This window comes from Oncorhynchus mykiss, chromosome 16, assembly GCF_013265735.2.
Source record: "Oncorhynchus mykiss isolate Arlee chromosome 16, USDA_OmykA_1.1, whole genome shotgun sequence".
NCBI classification, from domain to species: Eukaryota; Metazoa; Chordata; class Actinopteri; order Salmoniformes; family Salmonidae; genus Oncorhynchus; species Oncorhynchus mykiss.
This window is the reverse complement of record NC_048580.1, coordinates 40,964,492-40,977,808: the sequence shown is the minus strand read 5'-3', so window position 1 is coordinate 40,977,808 and position 13,317 is coordinate 40,964,492. Positions and strand designations below refer to the sequence as shown.

At 45.9% G+C, this 13,317-nt stretch overlaps 1 protein-coding gene across 3 annotated transcripts in view; it reads right to left on the bottom strand.

Annotated features, from left to right (window-relative positions):
- Window positions 1–13,317, bottom strand: part of LOC110491980 (extended synaptotagmin-1) — a 29,014-nt gene that overhangs the window by 6,067 nt on the left and 9,630 nt on the right. For all 3 annotated transcript variants that reach the window (XM_036946891.1, XM_036946889.1, XM_036946890.1), the window contains exons 7-23: window positions 13,202–13,257; window positions 12,351–12,471; window positions 11,924–12,100; window positions 9,643–9,725; window positions 8,406–8,454; window positions 7,664–7,753; window positions 7,332–7,427; window positions 7,094–7,165; window positions 6,880–6,966; window positions 5,167–5,316; window positions 4,585–4,770; window positions 1,281–1,457; window positions 1,050–1,132; window positions 923–971; window positions 646–735; window positions 350–445; window positions 18–89 (exon numbers count right to left, since the gene is read on the bottom strand). In XM_036946891.1, coding sequence (XP_036802786.1) covers window positions 18–89; window positions 350–445; window positions 646–735; window positions 923–971; window positions 1,050–1,132; window positions 1,281–1,457; window positions 4,585–4,770; window positions 5,167–5,316; window positions 6,880–6,966; window positions 7,094–7,165; window positions 7,332–7,427; window positions 7,664–7,753; window positions 8,406–8,454; window positions 9,643–9,725; window positions 11,924–12,100; window positions 12,351–12,471; window positions 13,202–13,257 — 1,734 coding nt within the window. The remainder of the gene's footprint in view (window positions 1–17; window positions 90–349; window positions 446–645; window positions 736–922; window positions 972–1,049; window positions 1,133–1,280; window positions 1,458–4,584; window positions 4,771–5,166; window positions 5,317–6,879; window positions 6,967–7,093; window positions 7,166–7,331; window positions 7,428–7,663; window positions 7,754–8,405; window positions 8,455–9,642; window positions 9,726–11,923; window positions 12,101–12,350; window positions 12,472–13,201; window positions 13,258–13,317) is intronic.

The window sequence follows — 13,317 nt, the reverse complement described above, 5'->3', positions numbered from 1 at the left end:
TAAAGAGGAAGTGTTACCTTGGTCTTGTATGACATGGCCTTCAGCAGAATCTCCGCCCCCACTTTTGGCTCTTTTCCGTTCTTCTTCAACTGCGAACATGGAGAAAAAAAGAGAAAAAAAGATTAGTGTATAAAATAAATGAAAGGACTGCGGCAGAATCCACGTCGCCAAATGTACATACATAACAAATGTACAAACCAATAATGTAAGGCCATAATGTAGTAACAAAACCAAAAGAAGTCTTGTTGTATATAAACACTGAGGAAGTATTGTGGACTACATATAGTCACAGGACAACAACCGCAGCAGCATGAGAGCACACAGCAGGGCAGCGGGCCCCTGGTCTCACCGGCAGGCTGTGTGCTCTCTCCACATACACAAACAGCACAGCAGCCGACGGCACTGCCTTGTTCTGGTACTGCTGCTCGGCCTGGAACTGAAGGATCTGGAGGGTTCAGAATTATAATACACAGTTAGGACCAGACACTGGTAGAGCATACACACACAGAGACAGAGAGACACAGAGAGAGAGAGAGAGAGAGAGAGAGAGAGACACAGAGACAGAGAGACAGAGAGAGAGAGAGAGAGAGAGAGAGAGAGAGACAGAGAGAGAGAGAGAGAGACAGAGACGGAGAGAGCACTAACCTGGTCTAGTCTGGCGGACTCTGAGAGCCTGGGGAGCCACTCCATGATCAGGTGAACCCGACCTGACTTCACGTCATTTAGAGTGTACCACTGTGATAGAAACAGATTACCACCATCACAGATTACCATTACCACAGATTACCAGACCACCACTATCAGACTATGAGAGTATCATTGTATGACACACATTTTGTTGGAGGCATAGCTCTACCACTGTAGCAAACACAGCTAAATCTGTCATAAAAACATTCATTTATGGTGAATCGTTAGACGTTACCTCATCAGTGAACTGTGAGCTGATGATGTCTCGCAGGTTCAACTTGAACCTGTAACACAATGCATTCATGTATTTCATCTGGCTCTGAGTCGTTTTGGGGCAACATGTCATCTGGTCAGATCCTCACCTGCCCAAGAAGTCATCCTGGTCCAGATCTTTATCAAACAGCTCAAACTGGATCTCCTGACCAGGCAGCTGGGTTAGGATGATCTGAGGAAGCCCAACACAACACATACACAACGGGTGCTTAATGTCTCCCAGAGTCTAAATTCCACATTCATTCAATCCAATCCTTATTGTTTATTGTATTTCCGACATCCAGTTGCTCAATATTTTCTGGTCACCGTGCTCTTTGTACCTCGTAGAGTTCGTTCCAGTAGGGGTTGAGGTTCTCTTTGATGGTGTGGCTGCGGAAGGTGACTCCCCCGACCCTGATCTTGACGTAGGGGTCACTCTTCCCCTTCACCATGCCCCCCATGAAGTTATCCTTGGCTATCAGGTTACTGGCCTCCACCAGGTGGATATGCAGCACACCCTACGGAGAGAGAGAGGGGCAGAGAGGGAGAGATAGTGAGAGAGTGAGGGGCAGAGAGAGAGAGGGGCAGAGAGGGAGAGAGAGAGAGAGGGGCAGAGAGGGAGAGAGAGAGAGAGAAGGGCAGAGAGGGAGTGATCGAGAGAGAGAGAGAATGCATGTGTGTCGTGTTCAACATTAGGAGGCTCCACAAAGATAAAATCTGAACGCGTACTTGAGCTTCCTAAAACGCATGGAACTTATTGTAAATACACATTTTAATTTTTTTAATGTATTACCTTTTAATGTGGCATGAACACAACCAGTCATGATGTTGTCATCTGATTGTCAAACAAATCCCTTCAGAAGGTAGGCTAACGTTACCTGCGCACGGTCGCACACTAAAAAAATGATTGTACACTGTACACCCTCCATTTGATTCGTGGAAAGAGACATCTTTTACAAAACACCAAACATGGTTGTGATTCGGCGATTGTCATCAGGCCTACACTCTTGAATTAATTGATGCGGCTTGCTGACAAATTGCCCTTTTTTGTAAAAAAAAAAAAAAAGTTGGGACACCTGAAAAGGGGCTGAAATACGGGATGCAAATACAGCTGTGTCTGTTCCGAGCTCATCTGCTCGGGAAACTGAGGGCCCAGTTGATAATGTTGCAAGTTCCCTAGCGGGCTGGACCCAGTCAATACAATGTTGCAAGTTCCCTAGCGGGCTGGACCCAGTCAATACAATGTTGCAAGTTACCTAGCCGGCTGGACCCAGTCAATACAATGTTGCAAGTTCCCAACTGTCACTGGTTTAAACCAGCTGGAATAAGAGTTTATCTTCATACTTACCACTATAGCAGGACAAAATTACGTTTGTACCAAATATGAGAATTTGTTCAATTAGAGACACCCCCCCCCCACACACACACAAAGTTGGACTGCTTTGAATTAATGGGAGCTCATGTCCATTCGGGGGGGGGGGGCTGAGCTATCGATTCACTACAGAAGGAGCTAATTCTAAACGACACTAATTACTAGTCTGCAGCTAGAAATGACGTAAACCTAGAACGAGAATACAGACAAACACCGAAGCATCTAATCTATGAGAACATTTCTGAATGACACTCTGAAGTAACCATTCTAACCACCTATAACCACGAAAGACTTTGTGACTTCAATGAAAGTTAACCAGAGAGACTCTGATGAACCCTACAGGACGATGGAGGATTCCAGCAACAACGACATACGGGAGTAAATATATATACATTGCAATTATTCTCGAATGAGCGGCCGTTCATGTGCAAAGGATTAGCATTTCAATTCATATAATTCTAGACTGTGTGTAATGAATCCATTTTGTCTTTCCCGCTAATTCTCAGTCCCCACCCCTTTCTGTTTGTCTACCAAGATGTCATATCGGTTTAGCCCACTAGGGACTTTTCTATCACTGTTAGTAACCAATATCTACTGTTTGTTTGTTATGTATTTCTGTGATTATTTAGTTAGTTAGTAAATAAATAATTAAGCCAATTTGTATATCGCTGATTCATAATTTATGCTGGGGTTCGTGCAGATAACCAAGATTTTTACGACGTTTGGAACGAGACTAACAAGGTAATAATAATACATAAATGAGAATGACTAAACGATCTGAAGAGTTATATTCGGAAAATTATAGCTCCGTAAATCAACATTTTCCTTGGTGCCCCAACTTCCTAGTTAATTAACTTGACATGATTAGTTTAATCACGTAATAATATTTACACATAGAGAATTCACCCTCTACCCCCAGCTGTGCCCTGGACACCATATGTGAACTGATTGCCCCCCATCTATCTTCAGAGCTCATGCTGCTAGGTGACCTAAACTGGGCCATGCTTAACACCCCGGGCATCCTACAATCTAAGCTTGATGCCCTCAATCTCACACAAATTATCAATGAACCCCAAATCCGTAAACACGGGCACCGGCATAGATATCATCCTAACCAACTTTCCCTCCAAATACACCTCCGCTGTTTTCAACCAAGATCTCAGCGATCACTGCCTGCATCCATAATGGGTCTGCGGTCAAACGACCACCCCTCATCACTGTCAAACGCTCCCTAAAACACTTCAGCGAGCAGGCCTTTCTAATCGACCTGGCCCGGGTATCCTGGAAGGATATTGAACTCATCCTGTCAGTAGAGGATGCCTGGGTATTCTTTAAAAGTTAATTCCTCGCCATCTTAAATAAGGACGCCCCATTACAAAAAAATGTTGACCTCACATTAAGCATCTCCAAACCAAAATTAAATCTAGAATTGGCTTCCTATTTTGCAACAAAGCCTCCTTCACTCATGCTGCCAAACATACCCTCGTAAAACTGACTATCCTACTGATCCTCGACTTTGGCGATGTCATTTACATCTCAGACTCCTCCCTGGACATGTACCTTAAATACCTTGGAAGAATCCACTCGGAAAGACTGCAACATCGACCAGGATATCCACAATCAGATCAAACAGGCCTCATCCTTCTTTAGACGGCTAAGGAAAAGGGTTTTCGACAACAGCAACCTGCACCTACCCACCAAAGTTGCAGTGTACCAGGCATTATGTGTATCTTCACTCCTTTATGGACTTGAAACCTGGGCAGTCTACGGCCAACACTTAAAACAACTGGCGTCCTTTCGCATAAAATGCCTCCAACACATTTTAAACGTGACCTGGCAGGACAGTGTTCCGCACTCAGAGATCCTCCAGAGGAACCAACTGGAAGAGCATTGAGGCGTCCCTCACACGCAACCAGCTTAGATAGCTCGGCCATGCCATCGGATGCCAGAGGACCGCCTGCTAAGAAAGACGCTGTACGGACAGCTACAACTGGGACGTCGCTCTGCAGGTGGCCAGAAAAAGCAGGCTAAAGGACCAAACGAAGACATCACTATAGGAGTGTGTTAGATGAACCCTGCCTCCCTCCAGACATGTTTCTGCGACTCTTCCAATTGGCACGGCCTCTGCCACAGGGAGTGCTGTTGGCCGATGAAAAAAAAGACTGAACGTTGCCTGGCGAAGCCACAAAGAAGACATATGACCAGGCCTGGAAGTCAGTGTGTGTGTGTGTGTGTGTGTGTGTGTGTGTGTGTGTTTCGGTTAGCGGACTCACCTCACTAGCAAAGTCCGAGTCAGGGGTGGTCTGCTGGGGTCGGGTGGGTACAAGTTTGGGGGCTCCACTCACTCCCCCAGGGGCCACCTCTGATGAGATACCCCCATCTCCGTGGCCTGACCCTGGGCTTAGGGGGTGAGGAGATACGGGGCTGGTAGGAGAGGCATCCTCATTTAAATACAGCACCTATATCAGGAGAGAGAAGAGAGGGAGATACTTAGTCGGAGACATACATTTTAGGACAGGTTATGTCATGGCATCACTGTGTGTGTGTGTGTGTGTGTGTTCCATGTGTGTGTGTGTTTGTAGGTGTGTGTGTGTGTATATATGTGTGTGTACTCATGCCTGCATGCACGCGTGTGTGTTTGTAGGTGTGTGTGTGTGTATATATGTGTGTGTGTACTCATGCCTGCATGCACACGTGTGTGGTTGTAGGTGTGTGTGTGTATATATATCTGTGTGTACTCATGCTTGCATGCACGCGTGTGTTTGCATGCTGCGCGTGCCTGTGTGTGTTTTCTGTGTGTGCGCTGTGCTTCCCGTGCGTGCTTTCCTGCATTTGTGTGCGTGCTCCCCACCCACCCTCAGAACAGCGTTGATATAGATGCGGCTGGCCTGGCCAGAGTTGTCCAGCTGAAACCACTGGTCCATGCTGAGGTCAGGACTAGCCAGCAGACGGGACAGAGGGATGGACAGACTGCCAAGAGATAGAGCCCGGTCATCATCCTTCACCTGGAGGGAGGAGGAGGAGGAGGGAGGGAGAGGAGGAGGAGGAGGTAAAAAGATGTGTGGATATGATTGACAGGTGGATAAGGGTGGATAAGGATTGATATTCTACAACAGTGGTGTGTGTCTGTGACATCTGCAGTAAACAAGGATCCACTGTGACCGTTTAGTCAATATTACGAGAGACAGAGATGGACAGAGATAGTGATGGATAGAGACAGAGATGGACAGAGATAGTGATGGATAGAGACAGAGATGGACAGAGATAGTGATGGATAGAGACAGAGATGGACAGAGATAGTGATGGATAGAGACAGAGATGGACAGAGATAGTGATGGATAGAGACAGATATGGACAGAGATAGTGATGGATAGAGACAGAGATGGACAGAGATAGTGATGGATAGAGACAGAGATGGACAGAGATAGTGATGGATAGAGACAGAGATGGACAGAGACAGAGATGGACAGAGACAGAGATGGACAGAGACGGACAGAGACAGAGATGGACAGAGATAGAGATGGATAGAGACAGAGATGGACAGAGATAGTGATGGATAGAGACAGAGATGGATAGAGACAGAGATGGACAGAGATAGTGATGGATAGAGACAGAGATGGACAGAGACAGAGATGGACAGAGAGAGAGATGGATAGAGACAGAGATGGACAGAGATAGTGATGGATAGAGAGAAAGAGAAAGAGATGGATAGAGAGAGAGAAAGAGATGGATAGAGACAGAGATGGATAGAGACAGAGATGGATAGAGACAGAGATGGATAGAGACAGAGATGGATAGAGACAGAGAAAGAGATGGATAGAGACAGAGATGGATGGAGACAGATATGGATAGAGATAGAGAAGGAGATGGATAGAGAGAGAGAAAGAGATGGATAGAGAGAGAGAAAGAGATGGATAGAGAGAGAGAAAGAGATGGATAGAGAGAGAGAAAGAGAGATAGAGAGAGAGAAAGAGAGATAGAGAGAGAGAAAGAGATAGATAGAGAGATAGATGGATAGAGAGAGAGAAAGAGAGAGAGAGAGAAAGATAGAGAGAGAGAAAGAGATGGATAGAGAGAGAGAAAGAGATGGATAGAGACAGAGATGGATAGAGACAGAGATGGATAGAGACAGAGATGGATAGAGACAGAGATGGATAGAGACAGAGATGGATAGAGACAGAGATGGATAGAGACAGAGATGGATAGAGACAGAGATGGATAGAGACAGAGATGGATAGAGACAGAGATGGATAGAGACAGAGATGGATAGAGACAGAGATGGATAGAGAGAGAAAGAGATAGATAGAGACAGAGATGGATAGAGAGAGAGAAAGAGATGGATAGAGAGAGAGAAAGAGATGGATAGAGAGAGAGAGAGAAAGAGATGGATAGAGAGAGAGAAAGAGATAGATAGAGAGAGAGAAAGAGATAGATAGAGAGAAAGAGATAGATAGAGAGAGAGATGGAAAGAGAGCGAGAGACAGATTGATAGAGAGAAAGAGAGAGACAGATGGATAGAGAAAGACAGATTGACAGAGAGACAAATAGGCTTGTGGATCTCTTATCACCTGAATAGAAATGTCCTGTTTGCGAGGGTCCTGGATGTAGAATGTGAAGGCAACTTCCCACACTGGGTCAGTGGTAAGATAACAAGTCTAGGAACCATAGGGGAGAGGATACAAGGTGATGGACCATGAGAAAAATACACTAACCTAGCACTTAAGGTAAATGGACACCATAGTAATTAAGACCTTCTGAGGGTCTATGGGGGTGAATTCCTACCTTACTCTCCTTGGTTGTGTCTTCTACAGACAGCTGCACCATGGGGCTGGGGTCCTTGTTACCCTTTTTCATCTGAAGCCCAACAACATATCATACAGATTTGACACACGCCAACAGCCAGCCACAGGGGTCATAACGAAGAGAAGCTTTCACTATTGTCACAGCTAAATGGGGGTCAGAATAGACAAAGGCCTGCGCCACCGCAGCCCAGAGCATCAGTCAGTCAGTCTGTACTCACAGGCAGGTCTTGAGCCCGGTCCAGGTAGACAGCCAGGATGGCTGCCGAAGGAGGGTCTGCTGTCTTACAGGTCATATTCTGGTTCCTCTGGATAACCTGATCACAGGGGAAGACAGGGCTTTAGTGGTCCATCGCCATTGACTACAGTTTAAATGCTGAAGGCGCAATGAGATTTCTATCCAACTTGCAATGGCAAGGTTTACGCGTCGCAAACTACATCACAAGCACTCCTTATTCTAAAACTGTGAGGGGAGTCTGGCCAAAACCATTCAAGCATTTTATTTGACGATGGGAACATTAGTAGTGATACAGTGATGTAGTGTAGTGGGCACCTCATTGAGTCGGTCAGCAGAGGACAGCAGAGAGAGCCACTCCAGACGGAGGTGAACACTGCCAGATGGTACATCCTTCAGACTAAACCACTAGCAGAGAAAGAGAGGGGGGGTTTAAAGAGAACTTCAGACTGAACCAATGAGTGTTGAAGGGGGAGGCTTGAGGTGGAATGACAAAAGATACTCATTCTAGGTGGTGGAAATCATTTACATTTAAAAGTACCGGTGTTCAGAGCGAATATTCTAGAATAGCCGGTACTCAAGCAGTAGACAATATGAGGTGGCGACTCTCTGTACTGGCGTGCACTGGCACAATTCAAACACTAGGGGGGGGGGGGGGGGGGGGGGGTCACGTTATTGTAGTGAGATGGTGGTGAGGCCAGAGAGCCAGAAGGAGATCAGAAGGTGGTAGGCACACGGGGTCTGCATGACACCTGCTGCTTAGACGGGATTACCAGATACAACCGTAATTCAGTCTACAGCCGTGTCTTAAGGGTAGCCTTAATTCCAACTCATTCCAGCTTTTACTATATTATACGAGATACGGACAATAGCTGGTAGAGAGAGATATACACAGTATACCTCAGTTAAAAATCTCATTGACTGGAGCTACTTCTATAATAGTGAAAGTAAATGACTTTTTACTGAACCTATACTATCTGTGACATGTCAGACTTTCTTTCAATATCAAGTAAATGAGATGAAAAACTAAAGCATATAGCCATTAGTACTTGCAACTCACCTCATCTAAAACTCTGGCCTTGTGTACGATATCTAGATCCATCTTGACCCTGAGAGAGAGAGAGAGAGAGAGAGAGAGAGAGACAGAGACAGACAGACAGAGACAGAGAGAGACAGAGAGAATGAGAGAGAGAGAGAGAGAGAGAGAATGAGAGAGAGAGAGAGAGAGAGAGAGAGAGAGAGAGAATGAGAGCGAGAGAGAATGAGAGAGAGAGAGAATGAGAGAGAGAGAGAATGAGAGAGAGAGAGAGAGAATGAGAGAGAGAGAGAGAATGAGAGAGAGAGAGAGAATGAGAGAGAGAGCATGAGAGAGAGAGAGAGAGAGAATGAGAGAGAGAGAGAGAATGAGAGAGAGAGAGAGAGAATGAGAGAGAGAGAGAGAGAATGAGAGAGAGAATGAGAGAGAGAGAGAGAGAGAGAGAGAGAGAGAGAGAGAGAGAGAGATAGAGAGAATGAGAGAATGAGAGAGATAGAGAGAATGAGAGAATGAGAGAGAGAGAGAGAGAGAGAATGAGAGAGAGAGGAGAGAGAGAATGAGAGAGAGAGGAGAGAGAGAGAGAGAGAGAGAATGAGAGAGAGAGAGAGAATGAGAGAGAGAGAGAGAATGAGAGAGAGAGAGAGAATGAGAGAGAGAGAGAGAATGAGAGAGAGAGAGAGAATGAGAGAGAGAGAGAATGAGAGAGAGAGAGAGAATGAGAGAGAGAGAGAATGAGAGAGAGAGAGAATGAGAGAGAGAGAGAGAGAGAGAATGAGAGAGAGAGAGAGAATGAGAGAGAGAGAATGAGAGAGAGAGCATGAGAGAGAGAGAGAGAGAGAATGAGAGAGAGAGAGAGAATGAGAGAGAGAGAGAGAGAATGAGAGAGAGAGAATGAGAGAGAGAGAGAGAGAATGAGAGAGAGAATGAGAGAGAGAGAGAGAGAGAGATAGAGAGAATGAGAGAATGAGAGAGAGAGAGAGAGAGAGAATGAGAGAGAGAGAGAGAGAGAGAGAATGAGAGAGAGAGGAGAGAGAGAGAGAGAGAGAGAATGAGAGAATGAGAGAATGAGAGAGAGAGAGAGAGAGAGAGAATGAGAGAGAGAGGAGAGAGAGAGAGAGAGAACGGAAGAGAAGAAGGAACATTCATATCTGCGTTCCATCTTCAGCGCATTACAACATAGCACAAGTGCATTTGTAACTGCAATGGAGATGGTGTTACAGAGAAACACAGAGAAACCGTGAGGGAATGATGATGATGCTACCTGCCCAGGAAGTCATCCTGGTTCTGGTCTTTATCAAACACTTCCACCTCCAACTCCTGACCAGGCACTTCATGGACAATCACCTGACACACACACACACAAAAAAAACAACACCAGATGACACCGTAGCAACAGTAACAGCAAACAACACGACAGACAATGTATACGTAGAAAGAAAAGCTGTAAAAAAAATATATCTATTTGTCCTTCGATGGAGTTGGTTACTAAAGAATGTAATTTCTTTAAAAATACAAGGTGACAGACACATGCGGATAGGATGAATTGAAAATTGATCCAGAAAGGTCCCATGTTTGATAACTACATTATTGCAAAGCTATATGGCAGCAAATATAAGGCCCCCGTGTTTCTCTCAACAGCCCTGAAGTCCATGCTATCAGACATACTCTGCACGTTGTGCAAGGCTGTTCATTTCTCTATAGAAACCAAGGCCAGAGCTTCCCCTTTTCTTTGCTGCACAAAGCAGAATACGCTGCCTGAGGGAACAACCCGTTTTGGTCAAAACACACGGAGAGGTTAGTGCACTATTTAGGGAATAGGGTGCCGTTTTGGGACGCACTTATAATATGCCGATCTGCTCCTCCCACTGTAAATATTTCTGTGTGGTTCACTGAAGTGGTATTTCTGCAATATGCAGGCAGGCCTCGTTTTTTTTTGGTGGGGGGGGGATTCTGCAGAGAGAAGCAGATTAAACAAACCAAGGGCACTGCGACATGCCACATTCTCTCTCATAGCAGGCTGCAGGTGGTGGAGGGACAGGGACCAAGGCCTAAGACAGATGTCACGCTCAGGGCTACAATCAGGTCATGACAGGGAGAGAGGCGTTTACAATGGCGCTGGACAAGCAGCGAATGTCAACCCACTGGGCACAGACGTCATTTCAACGTCTAGTTTTGATTTTCATTGGGTCGAGTTGTCGACTAACATGAATTCAACGTGAAACCGAGCAGAAATGTCACCATATCATTGGATTTGGTGTCGATTTTGGAACTAGCAAATAGCAAATCCAAATCAGTTTCCCACGTTGATTCCACGTCACACTGAACGTTGCTGCTGAAATGACGTGGAAACCAGCTTTCAACCCGTGGGAGGTCTCCTTTCTCAAGTTCAACACTGTTACAGTAATGTAGAAATCCTCCTATGTGCAGTGTTGTTGTGTTCCAATTTCATATTTTCATTTTGCTGACCATTTGCAATGTCCTCCTGAGTTGTCTTGAAAGGGGCTTGAAGTAAGGAGGATCTACTGTAACTATTCTACGGTTGGTCTTTCCCCCGGGTTCCCAGCTGCAAGCCCCACCTCAATAACAGACACATTTAACAAGGCTCATAAATATGCAATAACTAATAATGAGCTGGGGGACCAGCAACGCTCTGCGGCAGCTCTGAGTGATGAATTCAGCTTTAGACAGTCTGTGGTGTTGTATTCCATTTATTCTCCCCGCTCTCACATCTCTGTAATAATTGGTCGGAGAACTATCCCAGCTGTGAACGGTGAATATTCATCTTTAGACAGTAATGTATCAGTTCCCCCCCCCTCTCACCTCCTACATCTGTCTTCTCTCTCACTCTTCTCTCTCTCTCTCTCTCCGCTTGTCACCTCAAACATCTCTCTCTCTCTTTCCGCTCTTGTCACCTCAAACTTCCCCCTCTCCCTCTCTCTCGTCACCTCAAACTTCCCCCTCTCTCTCTCTCTCATCACCTCAAACATCTCTCTCTCTCTCTCGTCACCTCAAACATCTCTCTCTCTCTCTCCGCTCTTGTCACCTCAAACTTCCCCCTCTCTCTCTCTCTCTCTCTCGTCACCTCAAACATCTCTCTCTCTCTCTCTCCGCTCTTGTCACCTCAAACTTCCCCCTCTCTCTCTCGTCACCTCAAACATCTCTCTCTCTCTCCACTCTCGTCACCTCAAACATCTCTCTCTCTCTCCGCTCTCGTCACCTCAAACATCTCTCTCTCTCTCTCCGCTCTCGTCACCTCAAACATCTCTCTCTCTCTCTCTGCTCTCGTCACCTCAAACATCTCTCTCTCTCTCTCGTCACCTCAAACATCTCTCTCTCTCTCTCTGCTCTCGTCACCTCAAACATCTCTCTCTCTCTCTGCTCTCGTCACCTCAAACATCTCTCTCTCTCTCTCTCTCTCTCTCTCTCTCTCTCTCTCTCTCTCCGCTGTTGTCACCTCAAACATCTCTCTCTCTCCGCTCTTGTCACCTCAAACATCTCTCTCTCTCCGCTCTTGTCACCTCAAACATCTCTCTCTGCCTCACCTCATACATCTCTCTCCACTGTGGGTTGAGGTTGCTGTCCACGGTGTGTGATGTGAAGGTCTGGGTGCCCACACGCAGCACAGCGTACGGGTCAGACTTCCCGTCTATTATCCCCTTAATGACCGTGTCCTTGGCTGTCAGCTCCTCAGCCTCCAGCAGGTGGATTCGCACCACTCCCTGACAGACCGACAGAGAGGCATGATTAACACAGAGTCTCCCTTTCGCCGTCCACTGGTTCCACATTCTGCAGCTTTGCCCGGAGACATGGCTGTGAACTCCTACAGTCATACGTCTCAGTTACAATCGGTGTTTGTCTATGTCAATCATACAAGTAGGGTCAGTCAATCTGTTGTGTTTGGTAAATGCTTCAGTCAGTCGGAGTCTGTGACTCTCCAGGACAGGTGATTGAGTATTTCAGTGGTGTTACCCGTGGGAGAGGGGAGCGGAGCTGCGCAACGTGCAGGTCGGCCACCAGGGGGATAGTGAGGCGGTTGGGGAGGACCAGGTACGAGGCTATAGCATCCATTATCTTAGTGTCCGACATGGCACTGCAAATGAATGCAAGGGTGGCGTTGGGGACACACAGAGATGGGAAACAAACAAATAGACAAAGACTATATACACTACTGCTGACAACATGAACATGCATCAAACATGATATCTTGGCACGTATGCACAAAGGGTCTCAGAGTAGGAGTGCTGATCTAGGATCGGTTTTGCAGTTTAGCTCATAAGTCAATATAATATGGACAGAGGGAACCTGATCCTAAGTTAGCACTCCTACTACGAGACGCTTTACGGGCTCTGGGTAATAGACAACAGGACCAACCAACGACACCCGTTGAGTAAGGATGTGGTTGAGGCAGGGTACCTTGAAATCATTTTTTAGCTAAATGTGATTTCTCAGTTCAGTGAATACAATTAAATAAGAATCATTAACAGTGTTGCCAGGAATCTTTGATATATGATGTTAGCAAACTAAAGTTAACTACAACATCACTGACAATTAATGATTTAATTGCAATATCAGACAATTAGCTACATGTCTTATCCACACACAATGTGATCAGGGACACTGACAGTGTCCTAGTAAAAATGTGCTACAACTATGGTCATTGACAATGGCCAATGACAATGACCGTAGTTTGGCAAGACAGTACAAACAGATTGGGGACCAGGCTACTTCCCCCTGAGGTGACACAAAGATTAAACACACCGCAAACAACAATGCCATACAAGTGGTCCTTTGAGAAAGCCAGAAAGAGCCCTCTCACTCACTTGAGTCCAGGGATATCCAGCAAGTTGGTCAGCCCAGTCCAGTTGATGTCCAGCTTCTGTGAAGGCAGATGTAGTTAAAGAGAGTCAACTTCAGAAGATGCTGCACCAAATGAATG